This window comes from Seriola lalandi, unplaced genomic scaffold (genome assembly GCF_002814215.2).
Source record: "Seriola lalandi dorsalis isolate HSWRI2012SDOR001 ecotype SW California unplaced genomic scaffold, Sedor1 jcf7180002054548, whole genome shotgun sequence".
In the NCBI taxonomy this organism is placed as follows: Eukaryota; Metazoa; Chordata; class Actinopteri; order Carangiformes; family Carangidae; genus Seriola; species Seriola lalandi.
In genome coordinates this window covers 245,533-269,739 of record NW_019525101.1, presented here as the reverse complement: position 1 = coordinate 269,739, position 24,207 = coordinate 245,533, and the positions used below count along the sequence as shown (strand labels likewise).

At 40.7% G+C, this 24,207-nt stretch overlaps 1 protein-coding gene across 11 annotated transcripts in view; it reads left to right on the top strand.

Annotated features, from left to right (window-relative positions):
• LOC111661652 (pleckstrin homology domain-containing family A member 5) overlaps positions 1-23,670 on the top strand; it is an 80,660-nt gene extending 56,990 nt beyond the window's left edge. For 3 of the 11 annotated variants that reach the window (XM_087176327.1, XM_023415298.2, XM_023415296.2), the window contains 20 exons: positions 493-593; positions 1,984-2,099; positions 3,673-4,170; positions 5,682-6,162; positions 6,895-6,978; positions 7,688-7,807; positions 8,843-8,896; positions 12,665-12,727; positions 12,818-12,898; positions 14,251-14,400; positions 14,525-14,626; positions 15,501-15,659; positions 16,885-17,005; positions 18,084-18,199; positions 19,469-19,684; positions 19,810-19,971; positions 20,971-21,104; positions 21,568-21,710; positions 22,022-22,121; positions 22,511-23,670. In XM_087176327.1, coding sequence (XP_087032453.1) covers positions 493-593; positions 1,984-2,099; positions 3,673-4,170; positions 5,682-6,162; positions 6,895-6,978; positions 7,688-7,807; positions 8,843-8,896; positions 12,665-12,727; positions 12,818-12,898; positions 14,251-14,400; positions 14,525-14,626; positions 15,501-15,659; positions 16,885-17,005; positions 18,084-18,199; positions 19,469-19,684; positions 19,810-19,971; positions 20,971-21,104; positions 21,568-21,710; positions 22,022-22,113 — 2,993 coding nt within the window. In that variant the 3' untranslated portion in view covers positions 22,114-22,121; positions 22,511-23,670. Of the gene's footprint in view, positions 1-492; positions 594-851; positions 1,607-1,926; positions 2,100-3,672; positions 4,171-5,681; positions 6,163-6,894; positions 6,979-7,687; positions 7,808-8,842; positions 8,897-9,792; positions 9,874-12,664; positions 12,728-12,817; positions 12,899-14,250; positions 14,401-14,524; positions 14,627-15,500; positions 15,660-16,109; positions 16,266-16,884; positions 17,006-18,083; positions 18,200-19,468; positions 19,685-19,809; positions 19,972-20,970; positions 21,105-21,567; positions 21,711-22,021; positions 22,122-22,510 lie in introns of those variants that run through there. The other 8 variants (XM_087176332.1, XM_087176331.1, XM_023415301.2 and 5 more) reach the window with 6 other exon arrangements.
• Positions 23,671-24,207: the final 537 nt, after the last annotated feature.

The following is a 24,207-nucleotide window of genomic DNA, read 5'->3' as shown; positions in this document are numbered from 1 at the left end:
AGTATGTCTTAGTATATATTTTGTATATTTTACATAACACCGAGAGTCAACACTTGCAAACAAACATGTACATGGGACTGCAGCAGTGACTGCTAGATATATTTATCTTGTACTGTTTTGAGTAAGCAGTGCAGATTGCTTATATCAAACTGGGAGGTTAAGAAATTTCCTGCCTAAAACTCTGGACTCAATCTAATCCCCCCTGTGGAGAGTGCTCTATTGTCAATATGGAGGCCTGTCTGCTAACTTAATGAGGATTAGAGCAGCCTAGTTGCATAGGACATTGAATCAATGCTCATCTTTTCTACTGATTGGACTCTGTACCCTCGGCTCATCTCCTCTTTAGGTTTTTATCACAATCAACTTGGTTTTTTAGCCTTTTTATGTTTACAAAAGAATGTTCAACACAAGAGTTTAATGTGGTATCTTCAACAAAAATACATATACAAAACAATCCCGAATGAATTGTGTTGACTTGTTTTTTCTCTGCAGACGAAAAAGAGGAGGGGATACTTGGCAGCATACTCCTACCAAGCTTTCATATATCTATGCTGTCTGTGGATGATCACATTAACAGAAAATATGCCTTCAAGGTCAGTGCATAGTTTCATTCCTGTCAAACTTTGTTAGACTCCACATTTTATGGTTGAGTACATAAAGTACAGAGTACAAAGTACAGAGCTGAGAAAAGTAAAGCATCAGTATTAGTTGTTGGGGAGAAAATAAAATGATTAGAGCTGAAAATAGAAGGTACTTTTGATCACTGGTATACAGTTTGAAGTTAGAAAGTAGTAGTTTTATTGTGGTGGTCTTATATTGCCACAATGTTTACTAAAGCATATAAACTTAGCTTTTATGTTTACTTTTCTTTGAACATGTTTTGTCTTTGCTTTGGAAATAATTTTCAGTCGCATGACAGTGAAGTAATGCAAGTCATTCTTTTAAAACTGCTTTTAAAACTAAGAAAGCCAAGAAAACACATGCAAGAGTCATATCTTTGCCGGCTACTGCCAGTGGTGTAGCACTAGTGGATCGTAATACTCTTAGTTGACTCGGAAACCCAGAGTAACTGGGCAACAAGCATATTTTATGGGATCTTAGTGGTGTGTACAGTATTTGACTCTGGGTCCGTCATAAACCCTAAGAGACAACAGAGTTGTTCTGCCAAGTACAGCCAAACACAGACGCCCAGGAGTCTGCTCAAGGCCTCTCCAACCACACAGCCCACTCCTTTTCCAGCTCAGACTCAGGCTGAAAGAGAGTGAGTTGAGGTACAGCAGGGCACAACCTCTTCAGTTTACAGTCATTCACTTGGCGATGGGGTGACTGCATATTTTTCATTCTGAACTTTTCCTGTCTCTTGTTTTTGTGGCCAAAATGACCATGTCATTAAAAGTTACTTATTTCTCAAGATTATTCTGAAGTAATTGGAGCAATGACGGTGCTCTTTTGTTTTTCAGACAGTGGTAAACAGGATATTGAGGTTGTTCACTAAAGATTTTGTTTTTCTCTTTCTGTGTCTGGCTATAACAATATATTGGTTTGTTGACTGCGAGGGAACAGAGCAACAACGGAACAATATGTCTGCCATACAATGAACTGCATGGTAAGTCCTAAAGCATTGTAGCAGATTTACTGCCCTAATCTAGTGGTATGCATGAAACTCAGGTGACTCATGGTTTGATTTATGTGGATGGTACAGATGCCCACAGACAGGAGTGTTTCGCAAACCAGCTTTTTCCAGCAGTATTTGCTACGAAATCTGACATGCATTAAAGTCACTGTTGCCTTAAAAAGCGTCTCAACAGCGCTACATTCTTCTTGTTTAGTGATAAACTGACATAACTGCAAGCAACCTCATTTACCAGTCAAGGTTAAAGCACTAAAAATCACATTTGATTTGATTTTTTGTCTCCTCTCTTTCAGGTTACTTTCTCTGTGTGTCACTGTTCCTGTTCCCAATCCTGTCTATTGTCACAACAGGCAACACATCCCAACATGAGGACGTACTATTTTTGCACAGACACAGCCAAAGAAATGGAGTCTTGGATGAAAGTAATGACAGACGCTGCACTTGTGCACTCAGAGCCGGTCAAAAGGTTTGTAAGAACATCACTAATACAGTAATTTTAAGAGAAAGCCTGAATTTTTTTTGAAGTTGGGAGATTACAGTGGGTTGTTTTGCTTTTGAAAGGAGAAAAAGACATTTGAGGACAGTTCTTAATGACTTGCTTGGTTTATTCCTCCATCCTGATTTTCTTTTTTAGTGTGTGTACCATAAGCAAGTGCTTTTAAATCCCTCTGTTAAGCCTGTTAAGTTCTTTGGCATCAGTTCAACACCCGCTTTTGACATTTCTGGTCTCTGGGTTTGCTGAAGAAGCTGTGAATTTCTTTAATATTATGTAACTATGTTTTTACCATTGAAATTTATTACTGTAACATACACAAGAATGCCATGTGCATGTGGGCAAGTGTGTGTTGTGAACGCATGATGCAGGTGGTTCAGGGGATGTTGTGCATAGCTGCACAAGCTGATCAGGATCACTGACTCATCAGGATAGGGTTTTTTTCCTTCCTTTTTTTTTTTAAACTGTGTAAAATGTCTGTTATTTGGCAGCCAGCCTGTCTAATGCCCTCCTTTTTACATGGGCGAGCAGAGGCGTAACGGTGAAGTGCTCTGTAATTACACAGAGCAGTAGTGCCTGAAATCCACCGGATAGCACTGTTAGATGGGACTGTGATGCTCTCACAAGACTATTTAACATTAGAGAATTATAATATCTATCTAGTTAAGACTATCTTAATTTCAAAGTGTCAAATGTCTTGTGATCTGTGGACAGTATCACATCTATTCATGTTTTAAGTTGGTGGTCGGTGTTAAAGAAGAAGAAGATACAGTAGCCAAAACCTGATCTGTTAAGGACCGTTTTCCCTTAAAGAGTTTCTACAGTCTCCTCCAAACAAGTATGAGTAAATGCACTCAGACTTTCACAGGGCTAAATGTGTGCTCTACTGGGCTGGTGGAGCCACAAAAGGCTGGAGAACACATTACGTGACTAGTGCTGCTATTTAAGAGGATACAAGTGGAAACTGTGAAGGAATGCTTTTCCTACTGCCTTCTTATTGGTAACCCAGTGAGCCATGCTGCGAAGGGGAATTTGCAGAACTTTGAAGTCGTGACCTTGAGTCGGTCTCAGGCCAGGGAGTAGTGGTGTCTATTACCTCTTGAGACCTCCCTAATGACCACAGAGCTGTAGATAGGTCTTCTAGAGAGGAGGTAGAGGGGAGCTGAAAATGGATTAGCAGGGTCTGAGCACCACCTTTGAGATGTGCCCTGACAGAGGCAGTGTTTTATTGGGGATATCTGATTTCCTTTTACACGCCTGGTCTCCTCTGGCAGCTGGAAGAGACATTGTGCAACTCTGCCCATTTTCTTTGCACTTTCTTTTTATTTCAGAGCTTTTACTATTATAAGAGTTCACAGAGGTAGTGCATTAGGTCTACATACTTGATATAATGTCTTAAACACCTTTTACTGGTGATGAACACAAAAGAATATCCCTGCTGCCAATTTCATCTAATGTAGTTATCATCTTCCCATTACTGCACACGACAGATCTTATCTGTCTTGATTTCTTCTTCATACTCACACCTTCCGTTTGTCTTTTTCAGGTTGGACCGGCTAAAAGTGGAGCAGTGCGGACCACAAGAGATCAATCATGTGGCCAACCACAGGCCACCACTCACACAGCCTGAAATCCAAAACAATGAACGCAACCATGAGGTCGATCTTGAGTGCACTGCTGCAGTCACCTCCACCACGGCAGAAGAAGAGAGGAAGCAGCTAGATGCTGAGCGCTACGGTTTCCAGAAGGACGGGGAGGAGCGTGAACGTCCACTCACAAAGATCAACAGCATCAAACTGCAGCCAGCCCAGGCAGCAGCTGTCAAAGCTAACTTCACCTCGCCGCAGACTCCAACGGAGATGGATGGGCCACACCAAGTTAATGGGTCTGGCGAGCAGTCTCCGGCTGATGGGACCGGAGTCCCTCCTCAGCGAAGTCCCACCCATGACCCAGACCGCACCCTGAGCAGGACCAGCTCTATGCAGCAGCTGGAGCAGTGGGTTCGTACACAAAGAGGACGTAACCAGGATGATGACACCAGGAGGTTGGTTTGATTATAAGCCTTTTGAAGGTTTAAAAAAAAAAAAAAAAAAAAATATGAATGTTTCGGTTATTTTATTGTGTGATTTCAAAATATATATGCAGCAAAAGGAGGAAATATGCCAGCACATGTTTTTTTTTTTTAGGTTATTGCACAATCTTGTCCTACTTCTCCAACAAGAAGTGGAACTTTTCTAAACTTAGTATAATCTAGAACTGCTGATTCACCTGCATCCTGAGACAGGAGGGATTCTCCGTGGCCACATACAGTTCATATGCAGACTCAGATTTTCCAAAGTTTTTTAGTCCCATTTCTTTCTAAAGCTGTGCTGTTTAAAGCCAGAGGATTCACACACTTCTCACCATGAATTAAACACTTTGACATTACACTATTAACTGGAAGTAGACCTGGGGATAAATAATAGCCAAGCAGAGCTGTTAGCCAGAGTCACTGCCTGCCACAGACCCTGCTGTGAGCGCTGTCTCTCTGCCTGCTTGTCCATCTGTCTGTCTCTCCATCTGGTTGCCCAGCTTGTGCTCATGTTTGACACAGCCTTGTCTCTTTTTTCCCCACCCGCCCCCTGAATAAGTTGATTTTGAGAAATGGACATACACACCTGCTTTGAGCAGTGCATTAACTTAAGAAGATTATGATGCATAAAACCACAACAAGGCCTTGGCACTCGCCATTCTCTCTCCATTCTCTCTCCATTTGTGTTTGTCATTACATGCATGTCCTCCAGAGTGATGTTTACTTTCCATGGAGTCACAAGCTTTTCTTTTTTTTCCTTTTTAATGCCAGTGTTCTAGCCAGGATCTGTCAGGGAGTCTTAATAGGAAGCTCTCATAATGCCAGCTGCACTGACTTTGAACCCACTGTGGAAATGGAGCTTTTCATAGCTTTGATGTCACTGGAAAGGTCTAATTTGTCCTGAGGGGGGGTTCTTATTTCTCTTTATCTACTAAATACACACTTAGAAACACATAAGAAGAAGTTAAGACACATTTTCACACATACAGTAACCTGATTTAATTAGTGTGCTTTTTAGATACATCTAGAGCAGAGGAAAGGTTCCAGTTTGAATCTGTGTAGAAGACTAGACTTGCAGCTACAGTGTTTTAAACAGGCAGATCAAAAACTTTTACTGATGTGCTATTTCATAACATAACATTGCTTTGATGGCTGCGATAGCTAATAAGATATATTTAGGCGTTTTTATCTGGTATTTTTTAAATGCAGAGACATTAAGGTCTTATTAACCTTAAACAATGTCTTTTCCTAATTGAATTTCCCAGTTGAAGAATTATTCAACTGTTGTACTAACCTAACGCCTCTGAGCGCCGGTGGTAAAAGCCTAATAAACATATATAGATATCAAAGCAGGTCTTTGCTAAAAAAAAAACTACTAAATAATAATATTGATTATTAAACTCTTTCACCAGTTGTCTGTGTGAGTGAAGTCTGAAAATCTTTTCAACTTCTTCAGCATAGTTTCTGTTTTTCTTTTTCCCCAGCATCACATCATACCAGACACTGCCTAGAAACATGCCAAGCCATCGGGTGCCCTATATGCCTCATTATGGAGATGGCTACCGCAGTATGCCAAGGAATAGCATGGCTCAGCGGGACAGCATCTGTAGTATGTCGCCATCATTGTACGACCAGGCCCTGGGTCCCTCGCCGGTTGACAAGCGCCGCTCCATGCGCGATGACACTATGTGGCAGTTGTATGAGTGGCAGCAGAGGCAGGCCTACTGCAGACAGCCGGGTCTCTACAGCAATATGGCCAGTCCCAAAACCATGATCAATCTGTCAGAGCATGCCGCGCCGAGCCACTCCATCCCTCCCTCGCCCTCCCACGGCTCCCTGTCGATGTACGGTGGCTACTCTCCAATGCGATCCTACAACATGAACAGTGCTCATTCCGAGGTTTCCTCCCCCATCTACAGAAGAGACATGAGCATCGACAGACGGCACAGGCCTCAAGTCAACAAGGTCAGTTAAGGCACACATACATGCTGAAGGGATGATTCAGCAACATAACAAAAATAATTTATCACTTACATTTAGTGGTATCTAGTTATAAAAATAGTAATTGTTTTATGTTCTCAGATTCTGAGATACCCATCCCTCAGATTTCTGCATCCACACTACTACAATTATGTTGAGTGGAATTTTGTTTATGGTTCTCCCAGTATTAAACATTGTCATAAAAATCAGCAGCAACATTTCTTTTAACAATCAGTGTCAGAACATGATTTTAATACTTTCCATTACAGGTACTTTCTTCTGAAGACATCACTCATAAAAAGTGTTAACAGTGTGTGTCGTTGATTATCCACACACTTCTAGAAAAAAAATTGATTATATTTTTAAATGTCATTTTTGGTATGTAATAAGACAATCTCAAGAGAGAGAGAGGCTGTCAAAGGTCCACCCACCAGCTTTTAGAGTGTTGTCAAAATGTCAAGAACAAATCCATGCACTCATTTTTGATGTTTTTTGCAAGACAAAAAAAAATCAATCATCTTCACTGTATTTGTTATCTGAGATGGATATCGCAATACTTTAGCATATAAACAAAAAATATCAAGATAATTTAATGCCACTATTAACAAAATGTTTCTTTGTATTTGGGTATTCCTTCGGCTATGGTTATAGATTATTTGAAGCAATCCAAGATGTAGCTGACAGGCATTTTTGTTTTTGATTTGCTGTGTCCCGCAGTATGCCTACCCACCTGATAGGAGGTCTATGCCTGTAGGGATCCCAGTCCAGACTATCACTGCCCAGTCTCTCCAAGGCAAAACAGTGAGTCCTTAACTGAGTCGTCCCCTCTTGCGTCCATCACTGTCTTCTAACTTCCCAGGTTTGAGTTGGTGTTCTCCTCAGTGAAGAGGCGTGTATGAATTTCTGCAATGCACCACCCAGTATTTTCACGCTTGGGTTTTACACACACAGGGAGACGGATCAGGCTATTTTCATCACGCCACACTCCCTACCCCACTCCCTCTTTCTCTCCTTCATTTCCCTCCAAGAAGACATTGTGACAGAATCTTCAGGCAGATTTAGGCACAGCTCAGATGCATGTTCCAAGTGGTTGGATTTAGGGTATGTTCACTTCAGGAGCTCCTTAGACTTGCTGCACATAAGTGGAAATGTAAAAACCCTGTCACTCACAGCTCTTTAAGCCAGATCAGGAATTTATGTCAAAGCCGTACACAGTGCTATGTCGTCATGGAGCTGGTAATGTCTGAACTGGATTCTGTAATAAATGCTAAACTGTCCTTCTGTTTTGACTGGCCCCTGTAGAATTTGCATGCTGCTGACAGCGATGACACCTTGGATAATCTCATGGTCCTGATAACTCAGTACCTGAATATAGCAACTGTTCACCTATTGGGAACCTGATACCTCTAAATCTCCTGTCCTGGTGTGTTCTCTCCTTTCCTCTCCCACCCTCCCTGCGGTGTGTCCCCGTTTCATTTTGGCTGTATGTCCCTCCCTCCCTCCCTTGCAGCCTGAGGAACTGACTCTGCTGCTGATAAAGCTGCGGCGGCAGCAGGCAGAGCTAAACAGTATCCGGGAGCACACTGTAGCACAGCTTATGCAACTAAACATGGATGGCGACAACCCAAAGGTCAGGCCCCCAGAGATGCTTCTGCAGGCGTGTGTGTTAGCGTGTGGTGTGTATGCCATCTTTACCCACTTCCATTATCCATCTTGAGCCAGAGGATTTTTTTCTGGTCTTCACACATGGCTGATTTATGGACAAAGGCTCTAAAGAAGGCATTTTCTCCATAAAGGACCGTGCTTTGGCTTGAAGTTGTCCAGATCAGCTACTTTAGAATCAGCTTTTCCCAAATGTGTGAAATGTCTGGAGACAAAAGTAGAGTTATTTTAAAACTAGGATCTAACTCTGTACAATTGATGAGATCATCACATTTGAACCATTTCAACAGGGCAAGCAGTTGATTGAATCATTTTACTCCCATGAAAAGTCCAGACAGATGTTCACTGAAGATGAAACTTAAGGCCATTGGCTAAAACAGTGACAGGCTAAGGAGGTCAAGACAAGTGGCAAACCTAAATGTTAAATCAGGATTTTTGCATTTTAAGTCTCTTCTAAGACATCAGACTACAGATTTGACTGTTACTGATGTAGGTCAAGCAGGCTTGAGGTGGAGAATAGTTGAGTGATTAGGGCTTGTAATCACTTTTGCGCTGTTTTTTTTACAGACTGTTCTACAATTTATTTGTTTACCAGTATAGCCAAAAGATGGATGCCTTATCTTATGTAGTAGTAGTGGGTTAGTATCAGGATACTCACACTTGGTGTAAGTGTAGTTAAAGTATTATTTCAACTTCAGCATTACTGCACTCTTTGTTTTTGGCCTGTACTTGTTCAAAATTGTACATGTCATTTGGTCATTATGGAGCTCTAGTCCAAAACTACAGTCATTATCTCATATAGTACATCTGGTACCTAACCTAATTTTTTCACCTTCACTGGCCCTTCCTTCCTTTCTTCCTGGTGAACTTTGGTACAGTCCACCGAACATGATATGCTTGATTGAGAGTGAGTGAGTGTAAGAAAGAAAACAGGACTTCCTCTTCTTTTGTCTCACTCTCCTGTTGCCTTTTCTTTTCTCTCCTTTTCTGCTGCTGATGCTAGAATGACATTCTCTCCCATCACCTCCAAAGGAACCTCATGTTTTTGGACAATCAGGTGGGGTAATGCATGAATGCATGGCCCTGTCCCCTGCTATCATGAATTGAGCTCATTTAATGCTTTGTTATTATTATATTTATACATAATATAATTACTTGCATAGATTTACGTATTAAGATTTATTTCTATAGAGATAACTACTTGGATCAGTGTAACATTGCCAGAGCAATAGTCTGCTAGTCTAGTTGGGCCCATTCATTCATTAGTCTGAATACACACCCTAAACTCACTGTTAGTTATACTTACTGGATATTTGGACATTACTCTGTATAGTAGGGAGATGTGGACAAGCTTTATATCTTCCATATAAAGTACATATAGAGAAGCGTGTATCATATTGTTGAAGTAAGTGCCTGCAAAGGATTTTTTTTTTTTATCACTCTGAAGTGCTTTGAGAGTTTGAGTAATTACAAAAGTACACTGTCAGTACTCAGAGGCACAATAACACATTTCTTATAATGATTCTAGACAAGATAATTTCATATTGAAATGAGCTGGCCTCCAATTTGTGTAACCATTGAGAAATATGTAATTTTGATTTTAAAGTGAAGGGATGTGGCTTAACATTTATAATCTACAGCCACACACATTGCAACAACAGTGCTAGCTATTTGCAGGATTATAGTACATCAAGGTTTAACAGGAACATTCTTCTGATAACAAGTAAGCGTCTTGGGAGTTTTGCACTTCCTCCTGATCCTTTTTTAAAGCATCTCTTATTGCTTCTCATTGCTGTACCCATCCCTGTCCACTGTAGATGCACGTGTTTATGTTTGAGTCTGCTTCATGAGAGAGCGCAAGTGAGGTGTAACAACATTGTGGGTGTTGTCTCTGAAGTGAAGCACTGCTATAAACTGACACTTGCTATATCGCTCCTCTCCACACTGGACTAGATGAAGGAAAATGACCCTTTAATCGTCATGACTCACACTTTGATTGAGAACTCTGCCCCAAGGCCTCAACTTTACCAGCAAGTAAGGCCAGCCAAAGGCTTTGCTCCGCCTCATCCTCACCAGTCGCTGTTGTTCTTTTTGGTCTGTTTTGCAATGCTCCTCCTTTGATGTCCAAGTCCCCATGGCATCTTGAGACTGGTTTCCCTGTATCGTTTGTATTGCCAGCACCTCCTCATCCATTGCTTTTGACTGTTCCTCTCTTATTATGAGAAGTCATGCCAAATATGGGCATGACTTGTAAAAGAGTAGTCTGATGTGTATGCTTCACTGTTCAGTTAAACCCCCTCCTCACTTTCAGGCTTGTTTTCCAGGGCTGGATACAGTTTACTCTAGAGGTTGCTATGTGTTTAGAAAACATTCAGCTAACTCTGGGACTAAATCAAAAGCTAAAGCTGTGGTTACACCCACATCATTTAGGTAGCAAAGCCTGTAGTCTGCACCCATCTTGTTTTGTCTAGTGCCCTAACCAGTGAAGGTCAGTGTGTGATTTTTCATAACCTTTTGCAGAAAGTGTTCCCTCTAATTAGTCACCTGGACTTGGCATGGGGATTCTAATTAGTGTGACTTAATTCTGCATTGCCAGACAGTCACTTGTCAGCACAGTTCATCACCAAATACTATATCTATTTATGAAAAAAAGATACCCAATTTAAAACCTGTTGGGAATTGTTTTTGTAGCATAATTTAAGCACAATAAAGTTAATTGTTATTCACTTTTAGCACTTAAGATGCTTTATTATTCCACTGTAAAAAGAGATATGCCACTCAATACCCTGTTTGCAGTTCATTTGGAGTCTACTTTTTTCTATTGTATTTAAATCAGTTTCCAGTCAGACAAAAACTGTTGTTAGTGAATGTAAGTGCTTTAAGACTGGACACACTTGAGCATCAACTGTTGAAAAGACTCTATACCTAATATGGACTGATGAAGATGAAGACAAATGTTTTCTAGGTAAACTCTTTCTTTTTTCTTGTCTTCATTCCTTCCCCCTCACCCCCTCTTGTCATTCTGCCGATGGAAAGGATAAAGAGGGCCGGCTTGTGTGTGACGATGGCTATGACATCACTTTGCCACTTTTGTGAGCGCCTGTTGAGGTGTAAAAAGTGCCGCTGAAGACTGCTCCCACCCACCCTCACCCCATTACCCATTCATTGGCATACCAGCCCGGCAACAGCTGCATTCCCACCTGTTCAGCTGCCAGAAGTCTGTCCTCCTCCTCCCTACGTCACTCGTAGTCCACACCACACAACACCACAGTCAAGCTCTCTGAGCTGTGGACGTGTCTGCATGCATCTTCTGTGTGGAATGCCATGTGGTTCTTAGGTCCCACCTGCTTTAACTGTACTGTGTGGTTCAGCTGAGGAAAAAGGTGTTAAGAAAAATGTGTGTGAAAGAGTGCAGGTGTGCGTGGGAGCTTTGGTATACAGTGGAGTCTGAAAGTATTTTGACAGTGAGTCAATTTTTTGTTGCTTTAACTCAGTAGGCCAGCATGTTGGATTTGAAATTAAATAATATCATTGAAGTTTAAGTGCCAAATCCTAGCTTGAAGTATTTTTAAGTGCAGGGTAATGAACCTAAACATACACAACGACCAAAGCAACCAATGTTTTGAAGGGGAAACTGATATGTGATCTGATTTGTGATATGGTGATATGTTTTACCAGCTGAAGACCAGGCTAAAATCAAAAAGGCCCAAGACAAGCAAGAAGGGAAGCTCCAGTTGAGTTCTAACAGAGCATCACAAAGGAAGATGTTTGCTGATGTCTGTAGGTTGTAGACTAGCCAACATCAACTGATATGATTGTTTATTTCAAAAGCATGTGAATTTTTCAATTAATCAAGAATATAAAGCTGAAAGGTGGCACTATCTCCTTATGTGTCATTATCTAAATTCATATCCAATATGAGAACAAACACGCAACAACATGGAAATATGTCACTGTCCTAATATTTATGGACTGCACTTGTATCTTGTATCTAGATTTAAAAGAGTGGTTGAATAATGAAGCATTATGTGATGAATGCATTACTTGGAAACATGGGATCCAATGCAGTTGAAATCATTTCCTCTGTTTTTAGCAGTACTGTTTTTTTAAATTTGAATTTTAAATAAGAAGATGAGTGACCATAATACAAGAGAAAGATGAGGATGCCCTTTTTTCTTTTCTTGGTTTTATACTACATTTATGTAGTTGCATAAATGTGTTAACTGCAGTCCAGTGTGATATTAGTAACATCCTGAAACTGCCTGTTTTTTTACTGTACACTATTTAACTGACTGTATTTTTGCCTGGATTCAAGTAGCTGAATACCTGTCTATAGTTTTTGCCAGCATTATGAGGTTCTGTGGTTAGCATATTAATCTTGGATATTCTTTAGGTAATATTGCATTTACTGCAACACACACTCATTTGAGTACAGCTATGAGACAGGCAGAGTCCTTGGACCAAGTAGCTGCAGAGGATACAGCTTATGTGCTGATTCTATAGTTCAGCAAGAAAGATTGTTTAACATGACTTCCCCTTGCATTTCCAAAAAATCCACTGCATTGTGCTGATTGAGACAAATGAGTGTGGCTGATGTAACAGGAGGCACCACAGTCATCAGAGGAGAGACTGTTAAGACTGGCCACTCTCCCATTGTTGGTGTGCTAACTTAGATTGTCTGATTCAGTGAAATGTGAGTTTTTACTTAAGGACTAATACTGTGGCTCAGTGAGACAGAGTCTTGTCATGACACTGCATTAGATCTCCAGATTCAATGCATGTGCATATTTGGTGTCTCTGTCTGATGTTCTGTCTTTCTTCACAGCTGAGTCCAGAGGACTACAGAGAACATGCCTATACGTGTATGCCAGAAGAGGTGGACATTGATGTAAGTTCAGTCTTGCACTCTCAAATGACTTCATGCTCCATTCAACAACTGTCCACAATGGGTAACAATTATTTATTATTCTCTCTTCAGACCAAACTTAGCAGGTTGTGTGAGCAGGATAAAGTGGTGAGGACACAGGAAGAGAAACTTCAGCAGCTGTACAGAGAGAAGGTGACTGCACACTGCACATCTGTCATCTTTACATTCTTACACAACACCCTGCTTACAAGGTTGTGGTGCCAAGTGGAAAAAGACTGAACCAAAAAGAATACACAGTTTATACTCTCTTTAAATTAAAAGAATAGCTCAACTTCAGTTTATATGCACAAACCTGAGAAAGAGAGAAAACAAAACATGCATGTCTGTTATAATGTTTAACTATAGCCTAGCTACTATCATCAACTTGCAAGAGCTGTCTGGCTTGCAAGGCTTGCATAGCCATGTTGTATTTAGCATATCTGACTGTCCACTGTCTCTTAGATGGTACCATTGTATTGGTCACTGCAGTGTTGACAGGAAGAGAAAAAGTTAGATTGTTTGATCAAATGAATAAATGATAAAGTGTTAATTGTAGTAAAATGTGTTTGCTCATAAAAAATAAAAACTCAAAATAAACTATGACATACTCATATTACATTCTGAAATGTTTGGCTGACTAATTGATATGTCAGTTGAGAGAAAACAGTTTTGGTTATGGATTAATGAATAAGTAATTGTAAGTAAGGATATCAAACAGTGACTGGTTCATAATTTCCCAGTTCAAGTTTTTATGCCTCCATGCTGGCGATAGCTAGGGCCAGAGGCATAATGGTTTCGGGTTGTCCATCCGTTCTTCCATATGTCCGTCCCATTCTTGTGAACACAATATCTCAGTAACAACTTGAGGGGATTTCTCCAAATTTGGCACAAACATTTGCTTGGACTCAATTTGGCCCAGTTTTGGTGAGCAACGGTCAAAGTTCAAGGTCACTGTGATTTTGTATTTTATATCATTGGTCAAAGGTCAACTTCACTATGACATCACAATGTTCTGCAAAAACATCTCTGGCCATTATTCAATGTTGTAACTCAGCAAGAGGAGATTGTGACCATATTTCCTGCAACTTGACTGGTTTTCAGAGGCATTTGTTATTTTTTATATTGTTGGGGTTGAAATATCTGAGTTTTGGATTGTTGATGAGACAAAATAAACAGACATTAGGCTAATAGAAAGGCTGATGGGTAGAGATGGTCATTAGTTTTGACATTTTATTGATTAAACAATCACTTAATCAAAAATAATAATCACAGTATTTAACACAGTTTAATAGTAAAGAAAGTAAGTTACTTGCAGCCATACTTTGTTTTATTTAATACTTTGCAAGAAGTAAGGGAGCTATAAACAAGGTCATGGACCAGAAAATCTTTGCTGCAGGCTTAAATAATCCGTTAAGACTTTTCTAAAGTTAGCTGATCTGAAAGGTTACGTGACAAATTACATACTCATGCTGCATGTGTATTTGATATGTTGCGTGTTTCTTCAGCACACCCTGGAGACAGCACTGCTGTCAGCCAGCCAGGAGATAGAGATGGGCTCTGATAACCCAGCTGCCATGCAGAGCGTCATCCAGCAGAGAGACTTACTGCAGAGCGGCCTGCTCAGCACCTGCAGAGAGCTGTCGAGAGTCACTGCTGTGAGTCATACAATACATTCACACACACAACACACACTCATGCTGGACACTGATGTTCTCTTTCTGCAGGAGACAAGAGTTTTTCTGACATTGTCATTCACAAAGTGCATCTCTCCCAAACCAGGAGCTGGAGCGGTCATGGAGGGAGTATGACAAGCTGGAAGGAGATGTGACTCTGGCTAAGAACAACCTGCTGGAGCAGCTAGAAGCACTAGGAAGCCCTCAGGTAGGATAATTCTTGAGACGGAAGCTGTACTACTTAAATCTTGCACCACTTGTGCTGTCTAAGACTGGCATGGCATAATAGTCAGGCTTTGGTTGGAGTGGATATACTGCAGGGCTTCAAAGCAAGCTGAAAATGTGGCAGGTTCTCTTGAACACCTAGTTATCCTTTTTGTAGACACTTTTTTGACTTTGGGGAAAAAGTAAAGAAGATTTCTGTCCTCCAGTGCCCTTAGCCGAGTATGGAGGGAGTTAACTGAGTGATCAAAGTAACATAGTGAGTGATTGATGACTGTGGTGATGATAGAGCAGGTCTTAATTAAGTCTGTCTTTTATCTTGTCCTTCATCATGCGAGAGGTGTAGAAACAGAGAGAAACCACTCAAACAGTTATTCCTGGTTGAGCCTGGGCCTGAGCCAGTGCTCATTCAGATGAGTAGAGAAGTCAGATGGCCTGCAGGGGGTCTGGACATCCTCTTCTTAAGTGCCCTTCACACTCAGACAAACCTGTCATCAGTAAGGAGGAGATAATTAGGTGTCCATTTCTCTTGCTCTTCTGTTCTCCCTCCATCCCTACTTTCTTCAATCTAACTATAACCCTCTTCTCATCTCTCCTCTTCACTCTGAGGCTAATATTTCTCACAGACAGTAGGAGCTTGAGCAGATCAGTGTCTGCACTGACTGCACACCTGAGCATAATAATAATAATCTCCCCTCTTACTAATGCACATTCCCATCTCTTTCATTTTCCTCTGCGTCTTGCTCTGTCTCTTGCATGTTAATCTTACATCATTAGCCCAAGAAGTCATAGTTGGAGGTTAATCTCCAAGTGATGTTTGGTGATTTGTGAACATCTGTGTGTTTTTTGTGCACACCCAGACAGAGCCTCCCAGCCAGCAGCACGTCCGCATCCAGAAAGAGCTGTGGAGGATTCAAGATGTAATGGAGGCCCTCAATAAACACAAAGCTCAGAGAAATGCTGTTGATGGGATGGGTTTCTATGGGCCTAAGACCAACTTCAGTAAGCACAAAAATGAGGTGAGGCACCACTAACAGAGAGACCAAACAGTAACAGAAGATAAATCAAAAAGTGTTTTGATAATCATTTAACTGTGAGACATTTATCAAGCAAAAAAAGTTACTAACATTTGCTGGGTCCAACTTATCACGTGAGGATTTGTTGTTGTTGGCAGAGATAAGTTACCCAGATCTCCTGCAGCTGTTTATATGATGATCAACTTAAGCTGAGGGCTCAAACTGACAGTTGTGCTCATGGGCAGTATGAGTGGTGGTATCTGAGTGGATGTGTCAGTCATGCTGTAACAGCATGAAGACCTCTCTCTCTCTCTCTCTCTCTGGCTAATCAGCCGGTTTGCTCTCCAGTGGGGCAGAACTACTCAGTACCAGATGGTGGTTGCCCTAAAACGTACGTGGTGGCACCATGTGTCACCTTGCTTCCTGTCCTGTCATGCCCTGTATAATCCCTAGGAGGAGGACTCAGTACCCCCACGGCCACCCCTACCTCAGTCCTACGAGCCCAACCCCCCTACTGTGCCCCCTATGCCCTCTCATGCTGGTGTGCGCCCATCATCACTCCACAGGCCGGAGGACAGGAAGTCCAGTCACAGGAATGGCACACACAGCGTAAGCTTGTTGACCCATTGACCTCATGGTTGACCCTGCCCTCAGCTGTGTCATCACATGTCATTGCTCGCTGTGATGGTTTTCATGTTCATTTTGCTGGACATCTCGTGTTTTGGATTGTTTTTGGTTGGATCATATCCCTTTACTCACTTGATGCCATACTTCATCTTTTTTCAGGCAGTTGGATGAAGCCTTGTTTGTGTGTGTTTTTTTTTTTTTTTTGCTCCCTTTTTAATTGAGTTGCCACCTTCCTTTTCTGTGTCTGTTTGTGTGTTGAAATGTAACGGTTCTGTTTTGTTATGTCCGTGCCGTGTTTGAGTTTGATTGTCTGCCTGCTGCCTACTTTTTCATTTGGCTGCAGAACAGTGTGTCAAACTCAAACAACATGGGGAGTTTTTCTTCAAGCTGTATATATTTTATATGTTTGTTTTAAGATTGCACTATTGGTAAAAGCATAATTTTGTAGAAAAAGTCAATTTGCCACTGTCCTTGAAGTCACTCTGTAAGAGAAAATGTCACTGTTTTCCAGTGTTGGACATCTCAGTTTGGAACCAAACTCTCCATAACTAAATCAGCGCTGTTCTGCACACGTTAAGTTTTTTTTGTTGCTCACCTGCAGGGTCCAGACTACAGGCTGTATAAGAGTGAACCAGAGCTCACCACAGTAGCCGAAGTGGATGAGAGCAATGGAGAGGACAGATCTGAACATCCGTCTGATAGAGAACATTCTGGAAACAAAGGTACAGTAGAGTAAGTCCAGGTAACATGATGCCAGTTTCTGATAACTGTGCATTTTACCAGTGAAGCCCAATAAATGATAAAACAGATGCTAACAAAAAAAATCACTTGTTTCCAGTACTGGTAGTAGCCATGGTTACCATGGTATTTACCCAGGCATTACTTTGACACAGAGCATAAATAGGAGGTCAGGCTTTTCTCCAAAGGCATAAGTTAGGTCAGTATATCACAAAGTACCTTGACCATTACTTGGTGTTCAGTTGTTACCATGAATACAGTGGCATTTACACAAGCATTTGCTTGAATCTAATTTACACTGTGTTAATCACCCTAATCACCATCATTCAAGTGTCAACACATTATATTCTGAGAGCTCCAGTGATGGCAAGCTAAGCTTCACAAGAAGGAGGGCATATTGTCTGTCAACAGAGATGAAATGATAACCAAATCATACCACCCAGGTTTTTACTGGGTTGGAATGTGGGTCAGTGCTGGGATAACTTAGTTATTCTATTTACTCGACTTCATTTGGACATTATGCCACTAGATATTCTCTGTGACAAGATGGATTAGAATGACCTAAAGAGCAAATTGGTCTAAATTTGATTTGGTGAAACAGCTTACAGAGCATAATACAGGCCTTCTGAAGTTGAATAATTACACTATAGCTCCACACTTGTTCCACACCACCACACAATCGATAGCAAGTAGAGCTGATGTTGCCTCAAAACACTGCTGGTAGTACAATAATGGTTGTGAGAGTGTACTTGATTTTATATGTTTATATTTTCATATAATATACATACACAGATTTAATCCAACAGATAGAAAATATTAATTAATTCTCATATTCTTAAGTACAAGCTAATGTTAAAGCTTATGTGCTAATATGTCTAAAATATGGATCATTAAGATTTTCTTTTATAGTGCAAACATCCTTTATTTTAATTTTGTGTAAACTCACTTCAGTTATAACAATATCTTTTCTAAAATATAGTTAACTCCTCAGTGTATATGTGTTATAGCATGTGCTTTGCCATTGAACGAGGTGGCTTACTGACCTCTGTGTCTTCACTCTAGGGATGTCCTACCCAGTTGGCATTGTCCCACCGAGAACCAAATCTCCAGTGCCTGAGTCTTCCTCCATAGCTTCGTATGTCACATTAAGGAAAAGCAAGAAGCCTGATCCTAGGACGGTGAGTTATGGAACTTAAGTTCTCACTGCTCGGATGTGACCTCAAATAGCAACTGTAAATTGTTCTTTGCATATTTAAACTTTTGGAACGCCATATTGTACCAGATATTGCCATCAGTTGTCGAGAACAAACTGAAATGTAAAAAGGGGACAACTTTCTAGCGCCTGTTTTCCTATGTGGCAAACCACACCAGACATGTGGCAAATGCCTTTTGCTCTTCTTTTCTTGTTTGTGATCCTCCTGTGGGCAAGAATGAAGGGGCAACCCCTTAATTTTCTTTAACGGCATTTAGTCCCCTCTTGATTGATTGTTCTTAAGCTGTTGGTTACATGTGCAGAAGAGGCCACTCATCACGTGGCTGGGGTGTGACTCATGCTCTCAAAACCAGGCTGTTATAAAATAGATGCTAATCTTGGTTTATACAGTTTCCAGCCTCAAACACTGTCAACTTAAATATAGTAACCATGTCATTAGTGTAGGGTGTGTCATGTTTTTAGTGTGTCTGTTTTGGAAAAAATGGATGGACATACAGTATGAATGAACATATGTCAATTTAGTTAAACGTAGTTCTCCTTGGAGGGCAGAAAGTCCATGGCAGTGAGTGTGTCACAGGCCTGTAGAGCTCAGCATAGGCTCTTGAACAATCTGGACAGTGGGGGGGCTGTGTCCTCGGGCTCTAGACTGAATCCAGATCTGCCAGCCCCTCCAGCATGGCTAAAACCTGAGAGTGGACAACTGCTCCTTAGTTCACTTCACACCATCCGCCATGGTCATCAGCCTCTCCTGCCCAGGCATTAGCAGGCCCCCAACCTCTCTGAGTGCACCCATGTGTACCAGCAGGAGCGTGTGAGTGCAGTAAAGTGGTCAAGTTGTTTTCATATGCCTTTGCACTTCTGCTTTGTTTGATTCCAAGAGAGTGAACATTAAAGAGCCATTTCACCATTATTATTGTAGTAATTATGTCAATCCTGAATGTTAACTTTGTTTAAAGAAGCAAAATGTTTTTCCAGTATGTGCAGTATGGGCAAAGAAAACACAATTATTCTGCTCGGTCAAGTTTAGACTGTTGTCAACAATACTCACTATTCATGGCAAATGCTGCATCATGAGATCTGACACAACCAGACCATAATTCTCCACACCCCAACTGTGGCTCTGTGCAGTAAAAATTGACCATGGTGCCATTTGTGTCCTAGCTTTGAATATCTGACAGTGACTCTACATTATTATTAAGTCTGCATGTTTGTGGTTGTCCTCTCTGGCTAACAGGAGCGTCCACGAAGCGCAGTGGAGCAGCAGCTGTGTGCTGTGGAGAGTGGCCGGCCCAGGATGAGTGTGGAGGAGCAGCTGGAGAGGATTCGTCGCCACCAGCAGGGAACCCTAAGGGAGAAGAAGAAAGGCCTCAGCATCCGGGGTAGCAGCCAGGAGAACACACCCTCTCGCAGTCACTCATTTACTAAAGAAAACCATTTCCGCAGCATGCAGGTATTGGATGACAGACGCAGACATTTGGGCACCAAGGCAGCACCAAAGTGGAGAATAGGTTGGAATTCTGTCATGTGATCGGATCTCTCTGTATTTTCGTCTTGTTTGTTCAATGTCTTTTATAGTCCCAAATGAGACGCAGAGATGAGGTGATGAGCAGTGACATTCAGGAGCTGGAGGCCTCTCTCAGGCAACAGGAGGTGGTGAGGGAGCAGGAGACGCCCGCCGAGGAAATTGCCCGTCTCAAAGAAGCTTCACAGGCTGACCACTTTAATGTGGACCGAGAGGTAAGGCACAGCAGTTGGCTGTCTGACTCATCAGACCGAGAAGACTAATATTGTCACTGGATAATTATTTAGCAAATGCACACCAACAGAACATCAAGGATTGTGGATGTATTGAGTATTAAATCTGGAGTAATTAGAGAATGTGACATATTTAAATGGCATTACTATTTTTAATACAGTGAAACTAAAGCAAAAGATGTTATGAAAAAAACTTGAGGTTGTAACTAAATGCTGTGGTAATTTAAAAGTAACACACTCACAATGTTGTAACAATGGTACCTTACAAATCACTGACTGAGTGAGTGACTGACTGACTGAGATATTTGTATTACCCAAATATCACACTTATTCACACATGCTTACTGAGGGTGCATATAGTAAAATTAAATAAATGTGTGTCCTATTTGGCTTACTTTGAGGCCTTCCTTAGAAATCAATTACATTATTGTACTACTTTATCATACTTTTTTGAATCTACCAATAAGTAAAGTTGCAAAACTCTGCATCCATTTTTTTTCCATGTCAAACTGAGTATTACACAATGACTCCTTACACTAACATTTTTTCATAGGCTGCCTGTAAGCTATAAACTTGATTTCAAGGTGCTTCTTGCTGATTTTGAAAAGTTCATGGCCTTTCTCTGGATTACATCAAAGAACTTTCAGTTTATGTCCCTGACTGATCTCTGCATGCTGCAGAAAGTCTGATATTGTGTTTCTCACTCTAGGATGTAGCTTACAGTGATGCTCCATTTAGTTCTAACAGACGCAAGATGTGGAACAGTCTTCCTCTACTGAATGATAATGATGATGATGATGATGACGATAATGAGCATCTGTTATTTGTTTATGACTGTCATTTGTTTATTTATTCATTTATTTATTTACACTTTTAGCTTCTGCCTGTTTTTTTTTTTTAATTTGTAAAGCACAGTGTATTCCACTCATTTGTATGAAATGTGCTACATGAAGTGTTTGTTCTCTGGTTGCATTTCTTCAGCTTTCTGTGCCTGACAAAGTGCTGATTCCTGAACGTTATGTAGAGTCAGACCCTGACGAGGCTCTGAGCCCTGAGCAGGAGGCTGATAAGCAGAGGAAAGTTGACCGCATCAAAGCCCTCATAGCAAAAAACAGGTAAACACCATCGTGATCTATTGTTACCAGTAACTATTTGTTAGCAAGGACAGGCCTGTATGGGCCTTTTATATTAGATAGAGATCCTTTGGTGAAAGGGCTATCTGTGCCAGTGAGCACTGATATTTCCCAGCAGATTTCATGCATGAGATTCTTTCTAAAACCCGAGGGGTAAGTTTGGGGTCATAGCAAGACATAACCATAGATGGCTCAAAAGGGACCACACTGCCTTCCTGCTCTTTCTGTGCAGATCAGTGCCTTAGATGTGCAGAAAAGTGCACGTTTCTATGTCCCAGCCACTGTGACATTTAGATTCTAAATGTCATCCCCCTTGAATTGATTTAAATGAGATAGCTTGTTTGTCTTGGGGTAATTGTGTTTATTGTGAAATTATGTTTTAGAATCAAAGTTGTTGTATACTGTATACTACAGAAGTCAGTTGTGTATGTGTGTGTGCTCCTAGCATGCAAAATGTGCTGCCTAGCATGACTCTAAGCCCAGAGGAGGAGACTGAAGAGGAGGTTACTGTACAGGAGAAAGAGAAGATGATTAATATCTCCTACGAGCTGGCAGCTGAGGCCTCCAAACGCAGCAAGCTGGTAGCAGGTACATTTCTAGAGAGAAAGGGGGGGTGTGGGTGATAAAAAGAATGCATGTGATAAAACAAAAGCTAGTTGGAGCCTGTCTACTTTACAAGCCTTATTTTATGTCATGGTTTGTTAAACTGCAGCTGCTTCCATTGAGCATGTGTTCAGTCATTTATCATTGCAGTCTCATTAGTTTCTTCATTAATTTCATTGACTTCAGTGATTATTTGTGTTTGTTTTTGGCCATTAAGTCATGAGCTACAGATGGAATTTGTTTTCGTTATTTTGTGTGTGTCCGTGAGTTTATCATGTTGCTCTGTTTTGTTGCAGTGAAAAGCCTGTCGTCCTCTTCCCCACCCCTTCCACAGTCTCCTAACACACCCCCTCAGCTCACTGATGGGTCTCACTTCATGTGTGTGTAGTAGCACCAGTAAGGGCCTTCATCACCTTGTTTTGTCCATACTCACAATGCTAAAGTGTTCTCAGTATTTTAATTGTTGTCTCTGGGGAGAAAAAAAACATGTGCGAATGAAGGGATTCATGTAAGTTATATAGAAGCAAAGGAGGGAAAATTGTTACTGTATGGCGTGTTTGTATGTATTCTGTGTTGCTGTAGCTGTACCCACCACTTTCTCACATTGTGTGGTATTTCTTTTGGTAGTGTGTGTAGTTATTCACAGTATTTGTTGTTGCCTACTGATAAAAATTTAAAGACCGTAATATTGATTTTACTTATTGGACATAGGGAATCCTATTTATCCAGTGCCTGCTGCTATTTTTGGAGCATAATTAAATTTTTCTCACCTTCTCTTTCTGCAGCACAGGCTCTGGCCTCAGTAAAAACATACACATGAAGGAAACAGCAGTAGAAGTATAAAGATGCCCCTGAAGACTTACCCAAGGACATCAGCACAAGGCCACAGGCCCACAGAGAGTGAAACTGCCTACTCTGTCCTCTGGGGTCTTAACCTCTGACTTCTGTATGCTCACTGTGACGTCTTAAGCTCTGATGCCACAAAAAACTCTTTTCTCTGTGACATTTCTCTGCAATTGCCCCTATTTTGGGGCGTCACACTCTCCTTAACCTGGTGAGACAGCTTTGATTCTGTTGTTGCAGTTCCATTTTCAGTTTTTACAAGGCTTTTAAGTTTATTTTTAATATTTATATGGTTTTATTAGGTTCTTGTTTGAATATGGGCTAATGTCTGTCTGTAGATATATATGAGGCTAATAGACAGAGCTCTGCTGTAAGCCTAAGGGCCCGTGATTAAATGTTTTTGGCCATGCCACATTTTCCATTCATGTTTCACCACCTGTCCAAAAAGGTTACAAGAAAACATTTTCACATCATTTGAGTTCACTTAAGTCTTTTATAATTCACTCAATTTGTTTTTCAGGCATTGGTCATCAGCCAACCATTTATATTTATCCATTTATTGTAAAGAACATTTGTCGATGCAAAACATAGAGATATAGATTCCTCCATTATAATGAAAGGAGGAGCCACATTATTGCTGCAGACTAAGATTATTTGTAATTTCTCCTATTTCTGGGTTGTAATTATTTAAAAATGGGATCATTTGCAGTCCCTGTGGCGTTGTTGCCGACAATTGTGTGAATGTTCTGGCTTAAGTCACTCTATACTGTCTTTTTTTTTTTTATTGCTGAGAGATCTATTTAATTGAAAGATGGAAAAAATCTGACTTTGGTTCTATTTTATGATATGTTGGTTTGAAGTCCTGTAACTAAAAAAAAAAAAGATGAGCACATGTAAAAAGCAATAAAAATGTTTGTGGATCCAGGATAAATTTTTTTTGTGTGTACAAAGTGTAATTATCAGAGGTTTACTGTGTATATAATGTACATGGTACAGCAGGATGGGAGGATGTATCCAACATATGGTTACGTACTAGATTTGATTGGAAATGTTCATATCCCATCTGTTTTATATCATGTTAAATAAATGTTGCTGTTCTTAATGAGTTGTTGCATTTGTGTCCTTCACCACTTTTGTAGATAGTTGTAATGGTAACACTAAAGGTAAAGCCATATACACTTAGTCCTGTGCCTCAGATCAAATGCCGTGTTGTCTTACAACATATAACCTGTGTTTAGTCAGATTATGTATGGAAATACTGTCAAAAGTATGAGAATTTTGAGAACATTTAAAAGTTTATGCTTCAATAATGAACACATTATCAGCTTCATCAGAAATAATCATGTAAAGAGATGAGAGAAATCATTTGTTTTGGGTCAAACTATGAAGCCCTTGGTATGAGTGATGGTCAGTGTAAGTATAGAACTGTGGCTCCCTCTTGTGGTCATTGTGCTGCCACAGCATTTGCCATATGCTGCAAGTCCCAAACACAAGTTTTATGGTGGTGGATGCCTCAACTTACCAAGAAAATTCACAAAGCTGAAGTTGGAGATAATAATAATAATAATAAAAAAGAAAATAAGTACCACTTTCAAATAAGGCACCCTTCATAAAGGGTTTATACTTGTATCCAATGGCC